At 40.6% G+C, this 24305-nt stretch overlaps 1 protein-coding gene across 3 annotated transcripts in view; it reads right to left on the bottom strand.

Annotated features, from left to right (window-relative positions):
- Nucleotides 1-20829, bottom strand: part of GRIA4 (glutamate ionotropic receptor AMPA type subunit 4) — a 215986-nt gene extending 195157 nt beyond the window's left edge. For all 3 annotated transcript variants that reach the window (XM_059838631.1, XM_059838630.1, XM_059838632.1), the window contains exons 1-2: nt 20660-20829; nt 19360-19518 (exon numbers count right to left, since the gene is read on the bottom strand). In XM_059838631.1, coding sequence (XP_059694614.1) covers nt 19360-19518; nt 20660-20747 — 247 coding nt within the window. In that variant the 5' untranslated portion in view covers nt 20748-20829. The remainder of the gene's footprint in view (nt 1-19359; nt 19519-20659) is intronic.
- Nucleotides 20830-24305: the final 3476 nt, after the last annotated feature.

Here is a 24305-nt window from a genome sequence, read left to right as displayed (position 1 = left end):
TAACCCATCCTTATACTAGCACAGTGGTACATAGAAGAGCCTATACTTGTAACAGGATTGGGAACATGCCCCAGAGGAAGAATGGCAATTTTGCCTCTGGTAAAGGACCCACCTACCTCCACTAGTGTCCAGAAATCAGTAGTTCCCCTGAATATTCTCCCAGCATGAAACTATCTGCATTTACAACTCCTGATTACACCTTCTGAGTGGTTTGGACTCCTGGATCTCTGCCAGTGCACAGCTAATTTGAACTTGAATCCATGCAAACTGCTTGCAACCCCATTTTTCTTTGGAAAAAGGTCCCATAGGACTTGTCCACTTGTCATGCAAAACCACATCTGTCTGTTGTTTTGTTATTTGTTTGTTTGTTTTGAGTCTGCTGCTTAAAAACTTAAAACTTTGTTGAGAAAACACAGAAAAATATATGAAATAAATAGCTTTAATTTGCACCACTTTTACTTAAACTCCAAAAGTTCATTCGACTCTCTGGAAACAATTGTTTCCATACTTCAATTGTTATTAAAAAGTCAGCAAGGACATAAATTTTCCTTTAAAATAGCCCAACAATAAACAGAAGAATATTTTCAGATTTTTTTTTTCAGGCAAACATTATTGTGTGAGAAGCTTACACTACATATTTAATATATTATTAAAACAAAAGTTAAAAACAGAATAGTAAAACTATAGTTCAGCAACTGTTCTTGACATTTACAATCAGGGAATTAATTTTCCTGGGAAACGCTGTGCTCCATGCTCCAGGAGTATACCCTTTAAATTTGATGATAAACCAACTAGCAATTGTATATCCTACTAAAATTAAGTGACAGCTTTATTGTTTCTAGGCAAAATAACACATACTGCTAAGGCTATAAACTTGTTCATGACAACACTGTAAGATAAAAAAAAAAAAGTATGCACAATTTTAATTTAATTTCATAATAATAGATTGCCGTGTAATAGCTTATTTGCTCTTTTAAATCCTATTTTTCAGACAGAGCATTTACAGAGAATGAAGACAACCATAAAACACACCCATCATGAAGTTTCTTACACCTATATCTAGATAAGTAAATGGCTCTCAGACTGTGCTTCATCTGTCAAGAAGCTAGTGAAGGAATTTAGTCCCTTCCAGCCAGTCCCTGCTGGCAACTGGTTCCTTAGCCTCAAGCAAAGACTACTTTGTTTTCCCCATTTGTAAAATATTTGTGCTTCGGCCTGAAGAACAATGAAATGTCCTGAATGCCTTGTTCATCTAAGCATTTCTATGTAAGTGGCTTAACTTTACACATACATTAATTGCAAAGGCTTTAACATAACAGGTTTTCTTAAAAAAAGCACAAAAATCTGTTTTTTTTCTGAGATTATCCTTGAAGAACAACTATAACTTTTGTTTTAAAGTAGAATTTCTAAAAGCATATTGGATGGATCAAAAAGTAATAATTATTTTCACTTGTAGCTTGGCTACACTACAAGTAACTTGTAACTGATGGGGTGTAATGTCTTTTTGAAGTATAAAAGTGCCCCCGTAAACTCTCAGACATGGGGAAGAGCACCACACCTGACATGATTATACCATTGATTTCCTTCTCTTAAACTTTTTTTCTGTATTTTAAGTCTATAAATAGCAGATCACTGCTGATGAGAACATCTAATTAAAATGAAATTTCTGTGTTTGGCACATACACTAATAAACTCTTGGAGAACGGACCTCGAGTCATTTTGCCATGGTATTTCCCTAGGAGATGCTATTGCACATACAGCATACATAGCTGAGCATTGAATCTTTCTGAACTTTGCAGCTGTCCTGGAAATTGGAGAAGAAGTTGGTTTTGGCTGATTTTCTTATTTTACAACCAAAAATAGAATCAGAAGTTAAAGTCAGTTCACCAAACTACTGACTCTGTAATTGGGTGAAACCATTTATGTGCTTCAGCAGAAACCCTACTGACCTTTTTTTTTCCAGACAAAATAAACTGCCTTTGACATTTGGTGATTCAACTGGGAGAAGAATTCAGCCCAATTTTTCAGAGAAGTGAGAACATCTCCCATTTGCTTTCTGGCTGATGGAACAGTGTGTGTCGTCAGCACACCACTCTTGGAAATAAGACACCAAATGCCTGATCAATAGGAAATGAAAAGAGCCATAGACTGGGTAGAATTGGAAGCCTGAAAATCTGTCTCATTCCAACCCTTGCCATGGGCAGGGACAGCTTCCACTAGACTAGGCTGCTGAAAGCCCCATCCAGCCTGGCCTTGAACATTGCCAGAGATGAGGCATCCACAGCTTCTCTGAGCAACCTGTGCCAGTGCCTCACCACCCTCACAGGAAAGAATTTCTTCCAAATATCTAATCTAAATAGCTTCCAGGAGGACCTGCTCCATGACTTTGCCGGCCACCAAGGTGAGAGTCACCAAGGTGAGACTTGCTGGTCTCTAGTTCCCCATGTCTTCCTTCTTTCCCCTTCTTAAAAATGGAGGTTGTATTTCCCCTTTTCCAGTCAGTGGGAACTTCATGTGCCTGCCGTGACTTCTTAAGTATGTTTCTGAATATCATTTTATAGCAGGTGTTTTCACAATAGATAATGTGCAATCTGGCATTTTTTGACTTTTAAAAAATTACAAGGGCCTTTTTCATTCAAAATCTAGGAATTATGTTCCCAACTGAACTGCATCATGAAGAGTAAAACAAGTTGGTGGCCCTGAAATTTTGTGCTTCCCTAGACTCTCCCAACACCCATGTGTGGGGACTAGTAGGGGCCATGGAGCCTCCCAGCCAAGTGCTGACCCAGACAGTCAAAGAACTACCCCATTTAGGAGCAAGGTAACATGTATCTGACACTAAGCCTCCACACAAATTGTACATTGTATTAAATGTCATTTCCATCCTAAGCCTCCCAATGCACCTCCACAAGAAAAAAGGATATTATGAACAAACAAAGAATTTCTATTTTCTATCTCCCACTGCATCTTTCATTTAAAATCGTATTCCAAGCCATGGACATAAATACTGCAGAGATGCCATTTATTCACCTTTAGGTTAAAAGCATTACTAGTTATAATAATTACCTCTAATGATCTAAAATTATGTGCTCATCATTTTCTTATAGCTGATTACTTCTCCAAAGCCAGACTGATGGTTAGGCAGTTGTGTGTTTTGCTATCTAGACACAAGTTACAGCTGAGTACGTGATATATTGAGTATATATCACACATCTCACATGCTACTTTCAATTTAGCCTGAAAAAAAACTGTTGAAGCTGGTGATTGTACGGTCAACATGGTTTATATGGTATATATTGTATTGTATGGTCAACAAAAGAAAGACTGCGAAAAGTTCGTTACCTAAACATGGTTTTATGTCATTAAATCACTGACATATCATCTATCATACCACCCAAACTGATAAGCAATTCCTAGAATATTTATCATTAAGTCAATTAGACTTACATAATCAAGAACAAATGCAATGGACATGGTAAAGAATTATTTTGTTTAATACATCCGAAGTTTCAGTGGTTACTATTAAGTAACCAGAGAAATATTTGCCACAGAGCATACATAACATCATGGCTGATCCTGTAGCTTTTGCATTTAACAGCTCACATTGTACTTAAAGCTTCATTTCAGAATTCTGAACATTTGTGATGAATGTACATTTGTCCTATTTCCAGCCCCTCTTCCTGGAACGACTCTGAGAGTTCAAGACAAATAGCTGCAGCAAGACAAAATGGAGGAAAGAAAAATTCTACACACTCTACTCCAGCATCTATTACCTATGCACCATCTTCCATTTATCTTTCCTGCGCTGCAAAGCCAGCCCAGTCTATTTGTCTACCTCCTATTAATGAATTATGAATACACCTGATAATTAAAATTCAGTATTTACAATCCTGGCTGTGCAGTGGCACAATGTGTGATTCAAAGCTGTCGCTCTGTGCTAAAAGCAAGGTATGCAGATCTCCAGGTCTCTGGCAGCGTTTCATTTTCTTGCTAGAAACACTTAGCAGACACACTCTTATGGAATGGCCACAGTGTATTAACCCTGAAGAGCAAGAAGAAAACCCACATAATTTCAAGGCATACAAACAAGCACCAGTTATTTTGCTTATTAAAAAGTCTGAAAGTTTCCCTCTGAAATCCCCTGTTTTTGGAGTCACTTATATTCATCTTAGTAGCTGCAACTGAGCTTTTAATGGCAGAACTCTGCCTGCAGTAAGCCTGATGCTGATAATCAGCATTTTTAGGTTCTTACCTCTATGGAAAAAATGCTGATGCCCTCTCCAGCCCCGCTGCCCGGCCCCCCTCCCCTGTGGGGGTGTAGGTGGGCAGCTCCATGTCTGGAGCCCAGCACCTGGCAGGCAGGCAGAGGTGGGCACTGCTCCACACAGCTGGAGCTCAGGGCAGGTTTGTTCCATCACTCTGCCAGAGCTGCAGCCCCCCTGACTTCTGCACAACTTTACCAGCTAAACCCCAGCCCCATCCGATAACCAGCCCTGCCTGTGCCCCGAGTGCATCCACACCCCTTCCCAAGCCGGGCTGGGACAGCGGCTGCAGAGATAGGAGCACCACAGGGAGGGGCTGCCGCAGCCCTGCGGGGCAGCACTGACACATCTCCCCTGGCGGTGAGCTCCTCCGCAGGGAGCTAATGCCCCGGGACACAGCATTAATCCAGCACAGCACCTGCCCTGGTGTGCCTCCCTGGAATGGGAAGTACCAGCTCTGCCCACATTCACCCACTTTGGAGTTCTTGTTTTTTTTTTCTTTTTTAAAGATTTAGGCAGGTGATTCTTTATTATTAGTTTTGAGATAGAACAAAACAACCTCCAAAAAACAAACAAAAAACAAACATCAAAGCTAAACTATGATCCCAAGCATAAATCACACCTCACATCTCTTGCTCACCCTTGAACACATCACTCACCCTCTTCTTGCAAAGACATGCATGTTAGAAGGACACGTTCCGCCCCCTCTGCAAAAGGACTTCCCTTCAGGTCACAGTTGGTCTTTTTGACTAAAGAATGCAGGAATCACAGATGGCAGGTACAACAACAACAACAACAACAAATATATATAGATATATAATTAATCCCTGATCGTTAGAAGGTTCCTTTCATGAAGCTTGGTGGATGTGATGGCCCAAGAGGGAAGGGAGAAGGAAGGGCAACACCACATCTAGCAGTTCACTGGGACTTGACTCCACTCATCTCCTGCTGCCTGTTCTTGCTCCTCCAGGGGGCCCTTGTTACTGCCTAGACCCGAGAGATCTGCCATAGCCTCTTGAGATCCAGACTGTGCTATGTGCAACACCACAAACAATGACAGAGGAGCAAGAGCGCCAGAACAAGCTGCTGAAAATCACTATCATCCTGTGAGCAGCACGTGGAGTGGGACAGAGGTGACCCACTAAATGCTTCTACAATGCATCTGCACATTCCTGAACACTATAAAACAATGATTAAGCTGAAATAGACAAGGATAGCACCCAAAATGCAGCTAAAAATACAAGTTGCTGGGACAAATTTCACTGGTTTTACATCTCTACAAATTCTGAAAACTGCCTTAAGTCTCTGCAATGTCTCTGGCGTCCCCATCCTGTAAGGGACAGCAGAGCACCGAGCCAAAGCTTTGCCCCAGGAATTTCTAGCTGCTCGTTTTCTGCTCTCACACTGGGTGCTCTAAATAAGCAATTGGATGAATATTACCACAGAGTTATTATTTCTGTCATAAATTTTCAAAACTACCTATATGAATAACTGTAAGCCAAAGTCCTTCAGGGACTGGCATAAATCCAAAAGCTGTCTGAGTGCTAGATTTAGTATTTCAATCGTTGAAGTGGATGAAAGTAGTACAAAAAAATATGCACAGAAGGACGGCTGTCTGTCAGCTATACACATTTACACAGACTTCTGGGCAACAGTTTCAACCAGAAATTAAAAACTTGGTCTAAGTAAAATAACTCCCATCCAGGCTTCCAACTGGGTACTGGAATTTACCCTGCCAGGATGTGCAATGCTTAAAGTACCTTTAAGTCTCTTCCTGAAAAGCATCTCCAAAAGGTTTACAATTCTCCACATAAAGCCAAAATACAGCATTTTAAAGGTGTTTAAATGTTTTATAGAGCTTTCTCTACAAACAGATTGAAGAAACCAAGTAAGATGTTTTTGCATGTATCTGCAGCTCAACCTAAGACACTATCCCAAAATGCTGTAGTATATGCCTCAGTGACCTGCTCCTATTATCCCAAACCTCCTTTCTTGAGTACAAACACTGTCAACCAAGTTTATAATTTGCAACACAAGTAACAATCCTAAGAAAAAAGTCCAAGCTCCAAAAACTAATCTGGGTAGAGGCTGTACTGGATGAAATGTAGATGCAAGAGTAAAAGGCCCAAATAAGGACAGGGTCAGTATCTTCTGCTGTCCTCATGTCCTCTTCAAAGCCAAATGGAGATAGAATTAGCTGGGTAAACACAGGCATGGTGGAAATGAGATACTCCAGCAAACCTCTGCTGCACTCCTTTGGGACCACTGTAGGGTGTTACAATTTCCAGGGGATTACAGCCAAACAGACATCAGGGTCCAAAACATCTGTTTGGTGAGGATGAAGAGAAGAGAGTGAGAAGTATTACAGCATAACCTCTGTAGCTGCCTTCCATGCAATGATGATGACCAGTGGTAAAAGCAGTTCATCCAGTGTGGCACCAGGAATGGCCACATCCAAGCTGCCCTCGATGGAGGTCCACTATGAGTAACAACTGGCTATACAGGGAGCAGAATTGTGGTACATCCTGGATTTTAGGAAGTCTAGACATTATTTTTCCTCTTGAAGTCAAGCATCAGGACAGACACCATAATGGAAGTGAGAAAGAATTTTTTCAGTCACCCATGCTAAAGATGCAGGGAGATAGTCTGCTTTGTTCCTGGCTGGGTTTGAATGCTTCCATCTCTGTCTGCTGAGAGGTGGAAAAAAGGGCAGGTTTCCATTAAATTCTGGAATTGTTCATTATTCTCAGTATGGAAAGTCTACATCAACAAGTGAAAAAAAACCCCTGAACCTCAGGATTTTAATGGCTTTTCTATTTTTGTCTCATTGAAAAAACTATATAGCACCCCTTTATTCCTTCACATACCGTAAGGAACTTACCATCATCACAGCACTAACAACAGGTGCAAAATTTTGAAAGCTTGACATTGAACCTTATAATTTTAGTTAAATGTGAAACACTTTTATTGAGGCCAAAAAAATGCCCTGAGGGATTTTATTTCAGTAGTTAGAAACTGCTAACTTACTGTGCCAATAATCCAACAGTTTGCAGACAATACTTTCCCAGACAGGAAGGCAGTATGTTATTGTAATGCACATCTTTTAAGAAATCAACAGGCTTAAAGCTATACCTGTGTGTTACATTTTTGGTGGCACACACTTCACTCTCTTAACTAGTACTTCTGAGACCTACATGATGTGCAGTCAAGAAAGGAAAATATCTTATGTAAGCACGCTCCCTCTGAACTGGAGAGACTATCATTTAATGTTCTCCTGTCTTTTATAGGGACAAGAGGAAAAAACTTCTTCATGGTGCCTATTCCTCTCATTCACATTCCCTTTCATGACTTCATTTGTGCAGTCAATTTCTCACAGACGTGAATAGGAAGGTGGCAGTACAGCCCTGCTTTAAAATACAAGGTAGCAGGAAGGTAAGGCCCTGGAGAGCAGTTTCTCAAGGTGATGCTCCTGAAGGGGGATATACACACCTTTTCAAATGGGTAACATAATGCTGGATCTCATTTTAATTTCACAGACACTATAAAAGGGCAAGGAACTGCAAAAATTATTATTATCCTATTATTGTAATTGCTCAAAGGATTTTCTGCTAGTCTCCCATTTAGCATAGTATGTGAAAGGCTGGCAAAGAAAACGTGATTAAGTTGTGAATCTCTGGTTCCTGCCAGCTGTTCTGAAGAACAAGAGATTCCCATCATAAACAGTAACCGAAAGAATGGCAGCCTTTCTGGTCCTTTCATCAGGAAATTAAAAAAACAGTAGTCCTTCAGCATCTGTTAGAGACCCACAAAAGAACAGAGGGAAGCAATCCAATTCATCTGCATGAACTGTTTTTTGTGATACAGCACCACCACTCCCTCAAAGTGTTGACCATGTTGAAGTCCAAGTCTGACTTGGGGGAGTAAGACAGAGCTGGAAACAGGCAGAGTTTTTCTGAGGTCATATAAGGATGCAATTTCTTTTTTTGTTTGTGACCAAGAATCAAATTTTTTATGCTCTTTCCCTTTCCTTCCTTTCCCTGCAGTAGATAAGCTGACATTTATCTGCAATCAATACATTACAGGAGCTAATAAGCTGCTGTGGCTTCTGGTGCTGAACCCAGAAGCACAACAGCCTGTCCCCAGCTGTGGGGTAGGATTGGGACATTATGACTTTGGCCTGGATCCTCTTCAGTGGTGCAGAGCATGGGAAGCACCATGTCAACTGCTTCCACTGGTGGTGCTTCTTGAACACTGTTCCTATTTTGTCTTGTAAAGATGGAGCATGTAATAATGCCCCATTAAAATAACCAGAAGAAGAGAAGATAGAAGAAGATAGATGATGGAAGCAAACAGAATTTTCTCTGAGTCTCTTGAAAGAGCATTTTTTAGTCTTGTGCTATTCCATAACTCCTCCTGTGCTTCACTGGATATCTGGTCTAGGTGTTACTTCCCCCTCTGTGCTACGTTTTCAGCTTGGCAGAACCAAATGCTCACCTTAAAGCTTTTTAAAGTCATGTCCGCTCACACCTGCTATAATGCCTGGTTCACAAGCACCAGCCACACCTTCCAGCTGTTTCAGAAGCAGAACATTCCCCATGCAGCAAGTAGTGCTCCATGCTCCATGTCAGTCCATTCTCTGCTTTCTGAATCCTCTTTCTCCAACACCAAATAATGGGGTTTCCTTAATACACAGCTCCTGATGTACCTTGAACCCCTTCTCCCACCCAGCTGGGTGTCCAAGGAGGGCAAAGAGCAACTTCAGGGACAAGAACTCAAACTCTAAATTAAAGTCCTTACTCTGGATAATCTCTCATTTCTGAGTCTGCAAAAGTGCCTGAAGAACCAGGGCAGACCCACCTCCCACCTGGGCTCCAAATCATCTCACGCAGCACCTGCTGAAACCTTGTCAATTTTCTGCTGCACACATGCATTTGCATTAACTGTGCCCATTCTTTTTCTGAGTTATCTGAAAAGACCTTTACATTTTCCAGCTGATTTCAATAATAACTGAATAATAAAAAATTTAAGCAAAGCGTTTAATGGATGAAGTAAACAGAACATTGTCAATACAGCTATTACTGCAACAATAATTGATTGCTGAGGTCTTCTGTTACTACTTGTCCCTGTTTTAGTGACTTAATAGTATCAGGAAATAAAGGGTTTGTCCTTTCTTATTCTTTCCATATAATACGTCTGCTATTCAGAACACTGCAACAGATCATCAAAGACAGCTATGGGAGCACTTCTTGTATTTCTTTATTCAGCCTTTTGCTTTCTGCAAATATTCTTGTGTTTTAAATCTCATTCATCATCATGTTTGTGTTCAGGCTGCAATCTTGTCTGACACACAAAGCAGATGAAACTAGGGATTTCCAAAGCTAAATTCATAACTCTTGATATCTTAAGCTAACAGCCCAAAGCCTCCAGGAGAAAGCAGTGATAGATTCACATCCTCTGTGGCTCATAGAAAGTGAAATACGTGTAACACATATGACCATTAAGTTGTATGTGTAGGTAGATGAGTCTGTGAATACAAATACTGGGGATTAGCACACATTTGTTAGCAAAAATGTACTTAATGGTCTTGGAACACATTTACCAAGCTTATACTACTGTTGCTTCAAGCCACAATCCCTGCTGGGGTTAGGAGGTGTTTCTTTTCTTATGAGAGCGAAAAAGCCCTACCATTTGTGTCCACCCTAAGCATTTTTCAAGGGAACTTGAAAAAGGCCTCAGTTAGTCCTTACATGTCTTGCCATACCTAAACCATGCTACTAAGGGTGTCCCAGGCCACCTTTCTGTGCTGGCAAGACACAGTACCAACCATCCAGAACAAACCTCAGGGACTCTGGGAGCTGCACAACTCTGGAAACTGGATGAAAATCATGCTGATTATGGCATCCCTCTAAAGTAAAAGCCAACAATAAACCCAGCAGACCTTTTCCTTTCCTACTTTTTATGCCTTCTACATTCAACACAGATAAAGACACTGGGTGACATATCCAATTGAAGTGTTGATGACATGACAATTTACCTGAGTATTTTTTTGTCTTCAAGACTAGATTTATTTGGGAAAAAAAAAAAAATACAGGTTGGATAAAGGTTTTGAGGCTGGCTGACAAGCATCTGGATGCTGAGTGACCAAAATGGTCCCACCAAGCCTTAATCTGTTGACATTATTGCATACTAACCATACTCCTATTCACTTGGTGACCTTTACTTTTTCTTTGTTGAAGCAATGATGCTCATAGCCATCAGTCAACACTTCCTCCCCCAGACTGCTCTCACATCCTTCTTGCATCATCTGTAAGGATTTATAACTTGGATCACTTCCATTCAGCACCACACCTGACCTTCCAGACACACACTTTGATGGGATCTATGTAATCCTGCAGCAAATGCCAATGAAGGTCCTCCCAATACACCTCCTATGCTCTTTTTCTTGAATCTTTAATCTTTATGTTGGATCTTTGTTTGTGCCTCCAGACAGCAACTCTAATTATTAATTAATCTAAATAATAACATGTCATATAGTATTACTCTGCTGCTTTTACCACCTGTGAGAAGCTGGCCAAAGACATTGATTTATAAACGAAGGACCTGAGAAAGAAAAACCCCTGAGCAGCTCTCAGTTGAAGGACACACAAACAGCTAGATACAGTGTTAACGGGGTATGGAAACAGCCCCAAAACCCAGCATTTTACTTGGCTTGTGCTTTCTACTTGGAGGGGAAGTGAGAAAAATTCCTGAGTCAGGCAAGAGCCCGTGACTATTGATTTTTGAAGGAAATTATCCTTCCAGCTGCAGTGTTTTTGAAAAGTCCACTCTTAAACACTCTTCTCAATTTAAATGAAAGGAAATTACCAAGGTTGAAGGCCTTTATTAGCAAACCTCTTCAGGATAGATCCATACAGAAAACCAGGAGGAAATCACTGAAAGAAGATCCTACACTACTCTGCTGAGACTGAGGGTCTGTAAAAGCTTCTTCCCTTTTCCCCGCCATCAACTTAGGTGAGAAAACAGAGCACTCCATTTATTGATAGCCACATACTACTTAAAAAATATTATAACTTTCTCTCCTGAATTTTACATGAATGTATCTGTGTTTGATAAAATCCTTCTCCCTTATACTCAGTGTTTTCCAGACCTTAACACAGCATCATCCAGATCCATATCTCACATTAACTAGTAGCATGAAAAACCTCTACTGAACATCAGGAATATTAAAGTAGCACAGGATGCTTTTGGGGACAAATAATATGCTACATTTTGTACTTTCTTTTCTACAAAAATTTCCTCTCTTGCTGCTGTTTTTACCTTGAATATCTATTACATGAATTGCTTTTCCCACCAGGAAAAAAGATCTGACCCTGACATGGTGACATCAGTGAAATCTCTAAGAAAAAGAAATCATGGAATGGTTTGGGTTGGAAGGGGACCTTGACAATAATCAAAAATCAAGCATAATACATATCTGAGAAAGAAGTTAAAAAAAATGGATTATTTTTATAATAATTCCTAATTATTTTGAGTGATAATTTCTAATACTAACATATGCATCATCTTTTACGCCACAATGTGAAGATGTAAATTCCATATCCTTGAAATCTGAGGCAAACAAAGCATAAAGGCTTCAATCCTTTCAGCAATTAACTGTCTATCTGTGAACTTTCCTAAAATTTGACGGATATTCACTAGGCGTATCTGAACTTTACATCAAGAACATAAAAGAAAAAATTAAAAAAATGAAGCAAATAAAAAATGAAGTTGTATTTTTATGGGTTTAAATGTTCATTATGAAAATACACTACAGAAGCAACTGGAAGAGTGTGCATGCAGAAATGGAACAGCATCTACCCCACGGAGGGTCTGAAAGGGAGAAACAGAGAGCTGCTATGAGTAGTTGAATAATTATGCATTTTAATACATCTTCAAAATGCGTTTAAAGCCTTTCCCCACAAATAGTCTAATAAATAATCTAGTGAAAAGTGTGAGTAGTTTTTCTTTCTCTTGGGCTGTATTGGTATTTACAGGAAAAAACAACTGCATGTTGGTCATGAATATAGTGAAAGGTACTGCACAAGTCTGCATACTTCAGGAGCAATTGCTGCATATAAAGACAACATTGAAGTAGCCTGTGGAACACAAGAAAACAGTAGCCCAACTGACTTTCTTTGCAAACAGGCAATTATGTACCAGGGGTCCAACTGCTAAACATTTTGGTTTTTAAAAATAACAGGAGTTAAGCAATTTAGCAAGTTTAAAAATTTGAGCTATGAAATGAAAAATGAGAACATATTCTTCTTGCAAATAAAGTGGATGCCTACTATTCCTTCTTTTCAAGAGGTTCCGAACTGCAATCACTGCTCAGGTAGAGCCCCTATTTAAATCACAAACAGCTCTGTCTGCAGGAAAAAAAATTGCAGGACAAGGGCTGGTGTTTGCATTGGAGTTTGTTAATGCTAGCATAGCTGGTCAAAATCCAGCCATTACTGTAGCTTTGTTGTAAGTATCCAGGTATTTCCAGTTGAGTCCAACATAAACCTTAGCTACAGTCAGCTCTGGAGAAATTGGTGAAGAGGAAGGATGAGCTGGGTCTTTCCAATGCGTTGCCAGGACAAGGGTGATGGGTATGTGTCACTCTGGTTCCATCTCCTCACCACATGGAACCTGCAATTATTTGTACAAGTCAGGCAGACTTCATCAGGACCATGGGAAAAAGAGTAGGGAAGAAACACAGTCCTCACAAGGAAGTAGCAGCACTGACAGAAGACACTTGTCCCATGCATAATTGCAAAGAGGAGGACAGATTTCCCCAAGTGCTCAACCATAAGCAGTTCCCAAGAGGAAGGCGGGTGCTGCTAAGGACTCTGGAAAATACCAGAATGTCTCTGAGTACCAAAATGTAGGGTAGCCTTTCTTGAAGTTCGCATTTGAACTTGGATGCCTGAAAGCAGACATCACTAATATAGAATTTTTGAGATAACTAAAGATATAACTGCATTGACAAACAACTGAATTCACATCAACATTGATAAAAGCCAGTAGGGTCTTTGTAAACCATAGTAACAACCAAAAATCTATGTAAGAAGCTAAACTACATACAGGAAAATGTTAAATCTGAGAAAATTATTAAAAGTAAAGGAACGCCAAAATTTCAAAACAAGACACTGTGATCAGATACTTTTGAGTAAATTTATTTTCCAAAATTCAGAACAATTTTTGATTTACACAGGAATTAATTATCTAGTTTGACTTTGTGTCTTAGCACATAACTTCGGTGTGCCCACCTCAGTTGCAGAAGCAGACTTGGTGCTGTACTTATCCAAAATCTTGCCTCAAGCTAAGTGCCCAGGGAATGGAAATCTAGAGACCAGGCACACTTTTCCCTATAATTACACTGGTGCAATCATAGGGACATCTTCACTTTTGCACTAGTACAGATTTCATACCCTTAAATCAGTCATATATTAAGGAATAGGACCTATGAGAAATTACATGTTTAAATCCATGTGTTTAAATCCAAAGAACTTCACCTGCTCACAATCTGGAATTGCACAATTCGCTGTAGGATCTAAAACCGTTAAGAAATCAAAGCAGACGTCTTCCCCTCTCATGAACAAGCAAGTCTCAAAACAATCAAGACCTAAAAATGAAATGCATGACTTATTTTGACTAGTGTACAAACTTAGATCACAATGATAAAGATGAAATTAATCAATTTAATTTACTTGCTGAAGTGCTTGGTCCTACACAAGAAGTACTGCACTGCTTTGCCTTCTGCAAAAGGGATGAAGGAACACAGCCTTTCTTATTAATCCTCTGAAATGAACATTATATTATTTCTTTAGGCTACTATAAAGCTTTTGAGTTTAAAGTTTTAGTCAGTCCAGTAACATGCTAGGACAAATGCCAGGGAAATTAATATTCTGGATTTCCAGGGTAGAAATGTGACTGTATGTCAGTGAAGGCCCATCGTCTTCTTCCCAACAATAACCCTGAGAATTAAAACCAGACTCTGATGGACTGGAGATATTGACAGTTGGTCTTCTCTCCGTTGTATGGCTATTTACAAATATCACATTTAGAGCTATGAAACTCTTTGAATATGGATTTTCTTATTTCTAAAAAAGATACAGAATCCTTCTTATGGCAGATGATACCCAAGTACACACACGTTCTTTGATTCCATCAGCTAGTAATAAAAAATGTTAAGAGAAATTGTTTTCAATAATTGGAGTCTAGCTTGAGATAAATTCTATGTATTAAAGCAAAACACTCACTTCAAAAGGATTTTGTAATCAAACCTATCTTAGAAGGGTAAAATTTAATCCAGTTCCATCTTTCTAGCCAACTGGTACACTATTTGCTTTTGCAGTTAAAACCTGACTGTATGATAACTCCCAACACACTCCAAACTGCATCCTTGGGAATACTGCACTGCTCTTGATAGCAAAACACCATTCAGCTGTATGAAACCTCACTTTCTAAATAAAGAACATCATGTTTTTAAATGACACTGATTATTCAACCAAGGTTGCACTTCTATTCCTAAATTGAGTTGTAATTATAAAGCAGAATTAATAACCAAATTTAATGAAAGTCCCATTATGATGCAGCTGAGGAAATCAAAGTTGAAACTCCTGTAGGTAAAATGACAGACAGTCACAATATAAGAGCAATACTATGTGTGAGTCTATTTCCTCAGCTTTCTGGAGCTCTCAGCAGAAAGTTAAGTCCAAAATGACATTGCCTCTCCCCTCAGGAGAGAGGCACAAGCCCAGAGACAAACACACAGAGAGGAGAGGGTGACAAGGGTTCCTGTGACAAGGGTGACAAGCAGTTCCCGTCTGACCTCAGGGCTGCCTCTGACCTCAGTAGATCTTCTCCAGAAATTGCCTTCCCTCTAGTGAGGCAGAATCAGGCCCTACGATTTCAGGTCATCAACCCCACATAAATTTAGAGGGCCCAAGAGACGAAGACACTAACTCCTGGAGAAAGAGGAAAGTTATTCCAAGATCCAAAATTTTTAATTTCAGTAGGCTTTTCTTCTCATCTGTGCAGCACATAAACAAGATTATGCTTTGGGAGGTTTGCATCTACTGGGATTAAAATCTAGTAAGAATGGAACTGTGCAAAAGAGGAAGGAAGGGTCTCATTTTCCCTAAATTACACTTATTAGGTATATATTCATCTCAGAATACACATGAAGTCAAACAGACTCAAAGAAAAAAGCTTTCTTTTAGTATAAAACACTAATAAAAGACTGGAATCAATCTCTCTTCATCCCCTTTAGCCTAATTCTGTTCAAGAACTGCAAGCTGCTACAGATTAAGGATTCTTCAAACTTCAACAGAAAAATTCTCAACCACAAGAGCTGAAAGGCAAATAGTTCTTTGTAAAATCATAGCACCACCTCTTGTAAGTAATCAAGCATGTTTAATGTTGACTGTGTTGCTGATATACAATGTACTATATAGATGGTGCATGGGGGGAAGAAAATTATTTTGAATTTAGCTAAAGAATAAATATACACAATCCTCTCCAAAAAAAAAATCAATGTATTGCTCCAACATCTGAAATCAAACTGAATGCAGGTAGATTTCTAATCATGAGCAGAATTTCCAGCTTATAAGTGGCAAACCAATGTATGCCAATAGACAAATGTTTCAGCTCTGGTGTATTGTGTTCTGATGAGTAAGAATCTTGTACTATTCATGTTTTTGAATAATTTCAGCTCTGTCAGTAAGAGGGATTCTCTGAATAATGTATGTAGTGCAAAAGAAATGAACAGAGTTTAAATAAAATGCACAAATGTGAAGGGAAAAGAAAAAGGACTGAAATTTCCGAAGTGATATAGATCAGATCAATTTTGATACCTCACAACAGATTCTATCTGCTTAGGCAACCTGTTCCATATGCATCCAAGATTTCAAATAAAAATACTAATGTTCTAGGCCTGTTTGAAGAAAACAAAAATGCATAAAATAACCATTGGAAATTAGCTATGACATTGAACACACAAAATTTTTCCAGTTCCAAAAGTACTCGTGGGTGAATTTTTTGATGTATGTTTTTTAACTAGTGAAAAGAAAAAAAAATTAAAGTTTTGCCAGTGTTGCAGTGAGTTACCTGCTAGTATGCCATCAATAATTCTCTGGAATAATCTGTCTACTGTCCCTGACACATGCAAAGGGTCAGGCCCTGAATCTTCACAAGTAACCTCTGCAGCAAAAGGAAACAGAAATAGAGGAAACTGGTGATGTCTCAGAGCTTTATGCTTGAACTCACATGAATATTCATCTCGGTCCAGCAGCTCTCAGGCTTTTGTACTGTATATTTGGGGCCATGTGCTCTGAGTAACTTCTACGCAAGCAGCAAAGTCCAAACTCACTTTTTCACAGCGGTTCAGCAAAGAGTTTTCATTTCATATTACCATGAAATCACTTAATTCAGAGCTGATGGTGGGGGTTTCTTTAATTAGGTTAGAAAAACTCACACATCTGCGCTTTAGAAGCCTCTGTCAAGCCAGGAAATTCAATCACATGGAAGCCAGTGTCCTCCAGCTATCAGACAATTGATTTTTGCAGGACTCTGCTCACATTTAGCTTAAGGAACATGAGATATGTTCATTCAGTTGTCAGTTGGTTTGCCTACATTTCATTAGGAGAATATCTGTTGTTTAAAAAATATTCTTCAGTAATAAAATGTTTTAAAAAGAGAAGAAGTAGTCAGATTATTGGCACAAGATGGCAAAACATGAAATAAATGCAAACTTGCCCTAATGCAAAAATACATGTGCACTTAAGTGGCAAGTAGAAACATAAATAAGGCCTTTAGGATTACTTCTATTTCATACAGATGTACAGAATTTGATGAGCATACACACACATAAGCATATAAATTTAATTTTCCCTTTCTTCTCTGCCTCCCCCCATACTACAAGGATTCGTCATTTCTAAAGCTATTAAACACTTTGGAACCATAACTGGATTCAGCTTAAAAAGGGAAAAAAAGGATCAGGTTATGAATCACTATTTCTATAAATGACAGCAAACATAATGGGAGAGGTGTTCCTCAGTTAAATATAAGGCAAAAATAGCATAAGGTGGTTGGAATGAGAGAAAAATCTGCCACAAATAGTGTAAATGAGCAAAGGTTTGGGCAAACACTTTTCGAATTTAAGGTGTTTAGTTCTATACAGAAAAGTGGTCCAATTTTAGACAATTTTAAATTTGTGTAAATCAGAATTAATTCACGAACATTTAAATGGAAAGACTAAGCAATATCCTTAATCCAAAATGTAGCAATAGCCTGAGAAATTGTCAAAACTAGATGCATAGGCAGAATCTAGTATAATTGACTTCACCTAAAATTACTGATTTTATTACACAAAAATTTTAGTCCCTTCCCATTTACTAAAAATTTAAGTTTAAAAATGCTACTGTGTCATTGGTCTCCATGGAATAAATATTATCAGTGCTTGCAAAAGTTGACATGAACTGTAGTATTTTCTCAGTGTACTACACCTGCACAGACCTGATTCCTTCCAGTTTCAAAACATCTTTTGAAACGTTTTACCTTATGGAATTTGATGCTGATTTCCACGCTAAACACAACTAATACACTGCTTAATACAGAATTCACGCTTTATGGGACATCACTCTTTCCTGCATAAAATGAATGGAGCCATTTTGGCAGCTCAGAAGCTTTTCCTCTTAAACAAGGTGGCAAGGTCATCTGAAACTTGAAGTAGCAAAGACTTATATAAATAAATTTAGCAATCATGCAATAAATTATTCATGAGAAGTGCGCAGCATATTGTATGTTTACATATTAAAAAGTGCCACAGAGATGGCTGTGAGAAAGTGAAGAGAAACACAGCACATATTTTAAAGGCACGATGAACACTAAGACATTCTCCAGTATGTTTCTATTTTAAACTCGCTCAGCAATGTCGCTTAGAGCATCTACTTCCAGAGGCAATTCACTCTTGAATGAAGAGGAGGGATTGGAAAACTTAAGAGCTACAGAGGAAAACCTATAGAGTCCTGAAATAAGAACATCAAAGTAGTAACGCTACTATAGTCTTCAGCTTTGCCCCACTGTACACCACTGCCTTACATAATAACATGAATCCCTTTTAAGAAGCCAGACATACACGAAAATAAATAGAAATAATGCTTTGCCCCTCTCAGAGATTAGGCATATCTAGTACATGATTTAACCTCTGGTAAGGACCCTGGAGTGACTGAAATGTAGCAAGTTCAGCTAATAATACATCACTTTTTAAAAAAAAAGAGAAATTAAAGAAAATAAATATTACCTCATTTGTTAAGGGCATTTCTTGTTCTGTCTTCCTCTCATTGTGTATGTGCATCTGTGTGTATGTGGGTGTGTGTGTGTTTATAAAATATATAGTAGGACGAGAATATTTGTTCCAGTTGAGGTGGTCTGTGAAATCAAGCAGCTCAGATGCTAACTTGATTTGGCACCAATGTATGGATGCATAGAGACATATCCACAGGATGTATGCATTACGAAATGGTAAGAGACATTTACAACCTAGAATATAAGAGCAGGGCTGCCTCAAGTGACATCACCAGATCAACTGCAGCGTCAAGCAACTCAGATATATTATCCTGCACACCACTGCTTCCCTGTCTCCTTTCCAGCCATTACAGAAGCATTTGGGAGCACAAACATTATCATATATTTTCAAATACACACAAGGCACAGCATGCACAGAAGCAAACAAAAGTGTGGGGTTTATGCACTTATTGACACATTCATAATTTTTCTTTACAACAACAAAATTCATCTCCATAGAAACAAGCAAGAAACTACAGTAATACTGCAGTTTACTTTTTACTAAAGTAAATGTCACATCAGGTTAGTCAGCAGAAGGCAGGAGAGGGGATTTTGCTCCACTACGGGACTAACAAGGACTGCTGCTCCTTTTGCTCTTCTGCAAAGGCTGTCTGTACCGAAGACAGACTTCCTGATATATTTATAATGCAAGATAACGATGTGGTTTCCTGTTCTTTCCACTGCAATTTATGCATAAGGTGGTCGGATCAGTGGCATGTTTACTTACAGGCATTTGTTACAGCGAAGCTGTTGGCTGTTTCAATGTTGTCTACATGAGGAACCAAATTAAAAGGTGCTTCGGATGCATTGGGGCTGGTGTTATGAAGAAAGATTGCTAATCGAAAAGCAGTGTATTCCTGATCTGTGTTCCTGATGAAGAGACCACCTACAAAAAACAGAAAAAAAAAAAAAAAAAGGCAAAAAGCAAAAGCAGACGGGTAAATCATTTGCAAGCCACTTACTGTCTTGTAAAACCGAGCAACTGTCTCTCCCAAAGCTGCACAGTAAGGCAAGTCCTAAGACTTTAATGGATAAGGAACTAATCGTATTCATAATCACAACCACTGCCTTTAAATCACCGTCCTCAATCGATTTTAACCTCCCTGATGCATTCATGCTTCTTTTCTGACTTCTCGGTTTTCAGCCTTTCATACATAAATACCCAGATTTGTCATGATTACAGTGACCTTTTAAAGTGTTTAGCCTCCATCTCCCTGCTACTGAACACACTGGTAAATCAGCTGCTCAACAGCCTCTCACATTAAGTGGCGGGCTGATTAAGCGGAACGATGCTTTCTGGATTAAAAAAGGGAATACCAACTCGGCGTAGGATAATCTGCACTGAAGAGCAAGATAATGAACTTTGCTCCTCTGCAGCCATGTGCAGGCAGAGAGCAGCTCAGCCTTATTAGCAGCATCTTTACAAGTCCACAAGAAATGATGCAGTGATGGAGCTGAGCTGGAAAGAATTCAGATAGCTGCGTCCCATCCCAAACACGTCCGAAAGGAGGAAAGCAGGAGGCGATGGGAAAGGGGTGAGGATGGGGCACAGGACTACAGGGACACACTTACAAAACCCTAAACTTTCCAACTACTGAGAGGAACGAAGGACCGTGAAGGCTTTTACCCCCCCATCCCTACCGGCTACCGCAACCTCCGGCGCTCAGTACTCGCCATTCCTTCGAGAGTCAGGCAAGAGCAAGAGGAGTCGGAGGGGGCTAAAGCAGCCAAAGGACATCAGCCCCGAGCCCCTTCGTGCCCTGCCGACACCGCACACCCGGGGCTGGAAGGAGTTTTGCACAAGATAAGCATCCTCCTTCCCGCACGCGAACGCACACAGAAATATTTACACACACAGACACACGGAGGCACATATACAGAAACACGAGGATGATTCGTGCAGGCACGGAAATGGGATGGTGCTGGACGAGAAATCTGCAAAAACTGCCTTCAGAGCCTCCTTTCCAACTCACTTCGCAAAGGATTGAACCCCTGGAAACACGCACGCAGCCCAATGCAGCGCTTACCTATTTGCACGCTGCTAGGAAAAGCTCCCATTGCTAGTCCCCAAAAGCCAGAAAACAACAAGACAAGCTGTCTGCAAATTATCCTCATCTTCTCTTCTGCCTCTCAGTCTCGCCTTCTCCCGCTCGCTCGCTGGATGCTGCTCAAAGAAGCATCGAGGGCGAGAAGGATACACACAAAACCAGGAAAAAAAAAAATTTAAAAAAAAAAAAAAAAAAAGGGAAGGGGGAGAAAAAGAGAGGTTTCCTCCTTTTTCTTTTTCTTTTCTTTTTTTTTTTTTTTTTTTTATGTCTGGTGGTTTGGTTTTAGAATTTGTTCGCTATCCTCTCCCGCTCGCGCCCTGCCTCTCTCCCGGCTGCCGCTTCAGCAAGCCATGCCGCCGCGGCGGATTTTTCCCGCAGTCTCCATCGCCGGGGAGCGGAGTGTGTCCGGCTGCAAATGTTGCACATGCAGAAGATGGTGGTGAGTTTGGCGGCGGGGGGCAGCGTCTGGCGGAGGCGCGGCGCGGCGCGGGCGGACATGCGCCGTGCGCCCCCCCCGCCGCCCGCACCGCCGCGGGCGGGAGCCGCCGCCGTGCGCGCCCCGCTCCGCCCCAAGCCGCGGAGCCGCCCGCGCCGGCCGTAGGCCCCGCGTTTGCCTTTATTTTCAATTTTTGTGGTGGTCTTTTTATTTTTTTTTTTGTTGGTGCTGGTGTTGTTGGCTTTTTTTTTTTTTTCCCGCCCCCCTCACCCCGCCTTTTTCGTGCCGCTCGGCCATCCGCGGGCGCGCAGCATCGCTGAACTTTGTGCTGCGGGAGTCGGGCCGGCAAGGACAGTGCCCCGGGCTGGGCGCGGGAGGCTCGCCCGCTGCAGCCCCTCACTGGGGCTGCTGCTATTAAGAACCCGCTATTATTAATGAAGGTGGCCGGGCGGGTGTGCATGCGCTGAGCGGCTGCGGAGCGGGGACGCGGCGGGGCAGGCGTGTGCCCCCTCCCCGCGGGGGCGCTCCGCTCCGCCGGGAGCAGCGGGACCGCTCCGCGCTGCCGGGCTTTGCGGCAGAGGATGGAGCGCAGGGACGAGATTAGGGGAGCGCTCAGTGCTGTGGCACTCGTGCCAAAGGGTGGGAGAGCGAATGGAAAGGAAAACTTCACTGTTCCTACGCCGCCTCCTTATCGCTGTCTATTTTTCTATTTTCTTTTTTTTTTTCTTAATATTTTTAAGTGGGGAAAAAAAAATAAAGGAGCTCTTTTAGTGTCTAGTCTTTTTTTGGTGCCTTTTAATTTTTCCCTTCAAGCCTTGGAAGTTTCCCAGAGGAGCTGCTAGAAGTCTGGGTCTATTGTAGTTAATAATTAAAAGATATATATAATAAATGATAGGTAATGAAATCATCCAACAATAGCTGTATGTCAGAGGAGGGAGCTTCTAGCTTCACATGTGGCTTTACAAGATATTTCTGTCAGTCACAGGGAGTGACTGGAGTTGCAATAGCATAATTTTAAAATGTTAATTGGCAATATGAAAGAATATTGATTTTTTTAAGGTCAGCTTTATGGCTCTGCTTTGAAACACACACATTTGCTCCAAGATCAGAGTTTTACCTCCTTTCACTCAAGTTTACTAAGTTTTTTACTGCACCTTGTGTCCTCAAACTCTCCTGTTGCAGGGTGAAAGACAGCCCCTCTATTTGCTGCAGAGGGTGACAGTGATTTGTGAAGAATGATTGTGGGCTCCTAGCATCTACCACATGGGAGAGTAAGCAGAGAACACTGAAAGCAGAGATTTATAGACAGACAGACTAATCAGCGTGGATGTGTCCAGTTGTGTGCATGACTCTGTGCGTGTGTGTGTGTGTGTTTGGGATACAGCGAAATTCCTGTAAATTAATTACTTTTTGAAAGATTTCTTTGCAGATCAATGGCAAACAGACTTAACCTGCATTTCAGAATACTCCTTCCTATATGTTTCAGTAAATCTTCTACTTCTGTTTACTTTCCCTTCACGTTTTCCAGTCTTCTCTCTGAAACAGTAGGCTTGTTCTTCACATTATTTACCCATCTCTTTTTGTGACCTCTGCTTTTGCTCTTGTTTGATTTTCTTTTCTTCTGCCTTTCTTTGCCTCCCTTGTCTCCCCCCTAAATTCTCCCCAAAATTTGGTTCCTCTTTTCCTCCATTCTTCATCATTTAACTTTTTTGACTTTGTAAATCCAGATAAAAAACAATGAAATTGGGATAATATTTCCATGGCTGCCTGGTTCTTCACCACTAGGAGAAGCAAACTTGGAAAAATATTTAGTTATTTTGCTGGCACATATGCATGTGAATTCATGCAAAATAAGTATTAGATGGTAAGATTTTAGACCTATATCCATGATAGTGGATCAGCAAGGTACTGACTGCTAACTGAGCTGAGGCATATGCTTTGGTCTTTTTCAAACACAACGGTAGCATGCTAATTTAAATTTAATTTGAGAGTGCACAAGGAACACACAGTGGTCTAACCTGATCTGACCAAGAGTCTCACCCAGCGGCTCCTACACCAAATCTGTAATTTCTCTTGGAGTTGGACAATGTATTTTAGAGAAACATCCAATCTTGATTTAAAGACTTCAAGAGACAGGAAATCCATCACCTCCCAGGGTAAGTTGTTCAAGTTGATATCTACTCTCATTTGTTAAAACCTGCATTTTTCTAGCTTTGGTTTCTAATGTTCACTGTCAGAGATGAACCCAGTATTCCTGTAATGGTATCACTCAGTGCTATTCCTGGAAATAATCCCGTCCTCCACTTGACCCTCCCTTGCCCAGACTGCTCAGGATCACTTTGGCAGCTGTGGAAAGCAGAGGAAAGAAAGAGGATGAGGCCATACTGTAGCAATTTTGTTTAAAAGACACAAGGGAAAAAAAGAATTGCAGTATCAAAGGGGGAAAAATCCCATTTCAGTCAGTTTTGAGAAGTGAATGGCAGGTGATGAAGTAATTGATCAAAATGTGTTTGTTACAGAAGAACTGGAACAGGAAAGGTAACAGGGATGTAATCAGGATTAAGGCTGGAGGGGAGGAAAGGTGAGATAAGATTTTTGACTCTCTACTGCTCTGGTGAGTTAACTTTGATTGCCAGGTCCCCATGAAGCTTCTCTCCATTCCCAAAAGGAAGGGGGTGAAAAATACGGTGAAAAAGCTGATGGGTCATGGTAAAGACGAGGAGATCACTCACCTTTATCACGGGCAAAACAGACTCAAACTGGGCAAAGGTAATTTAATTTATTGCCAGCAAGGGATAGAATAGAATGGTAAGAAACAAAGACAAAACTATAAACACCTCACACACGCACACCTCTAACCAGCCTCAACTTCACTCCTTCTTTCATGACTTTTCTCCCTCCTCCTCCTGAGTAGTACAGAGGTGCCACCAGGCATCACTGATGGCCTCAGATTTGGGCAGCAATGAGTCCATTTTGGAACAGGATGAAACTGGGTCCTTTCGGGAGCTTGTGGTGTTTTGTGACTGAGGCCAGCTCTGCAGCACACCCTCCCACCCCAGCCTTGCCATAGCCTTCTAAGCAAGAAAAGACCAGAAGGAAGAGCCAGTGTGTTTTCCTGGTGGCAGCTGGGGAGGTGCTGCTCTGAAGCCATTCCTGAACTGAGGTCCCAGGATTCCCTCAGTTCCTCTC

This window comes from Haemorhous mexicanus, chromosome 2 (assembly GCF_027477595.1).
Source record: "Haemorhous mexicanus isolate bHaeMex1 chromosome 2, bHaeMex1.pri, whole genome shotgun sequence".
Lineage (NCBI taxonomy): Eukaryota > Metazoa > Chordata > Aves > Passeriformes > Fringillidae > Haemorhous > Haemorhous mexicanus.
The sequence above is the reverse complement of the archived record's forward strand: the minus strand, read 5'-3'. Positions and strand labels throughout refer to the sequence as shown.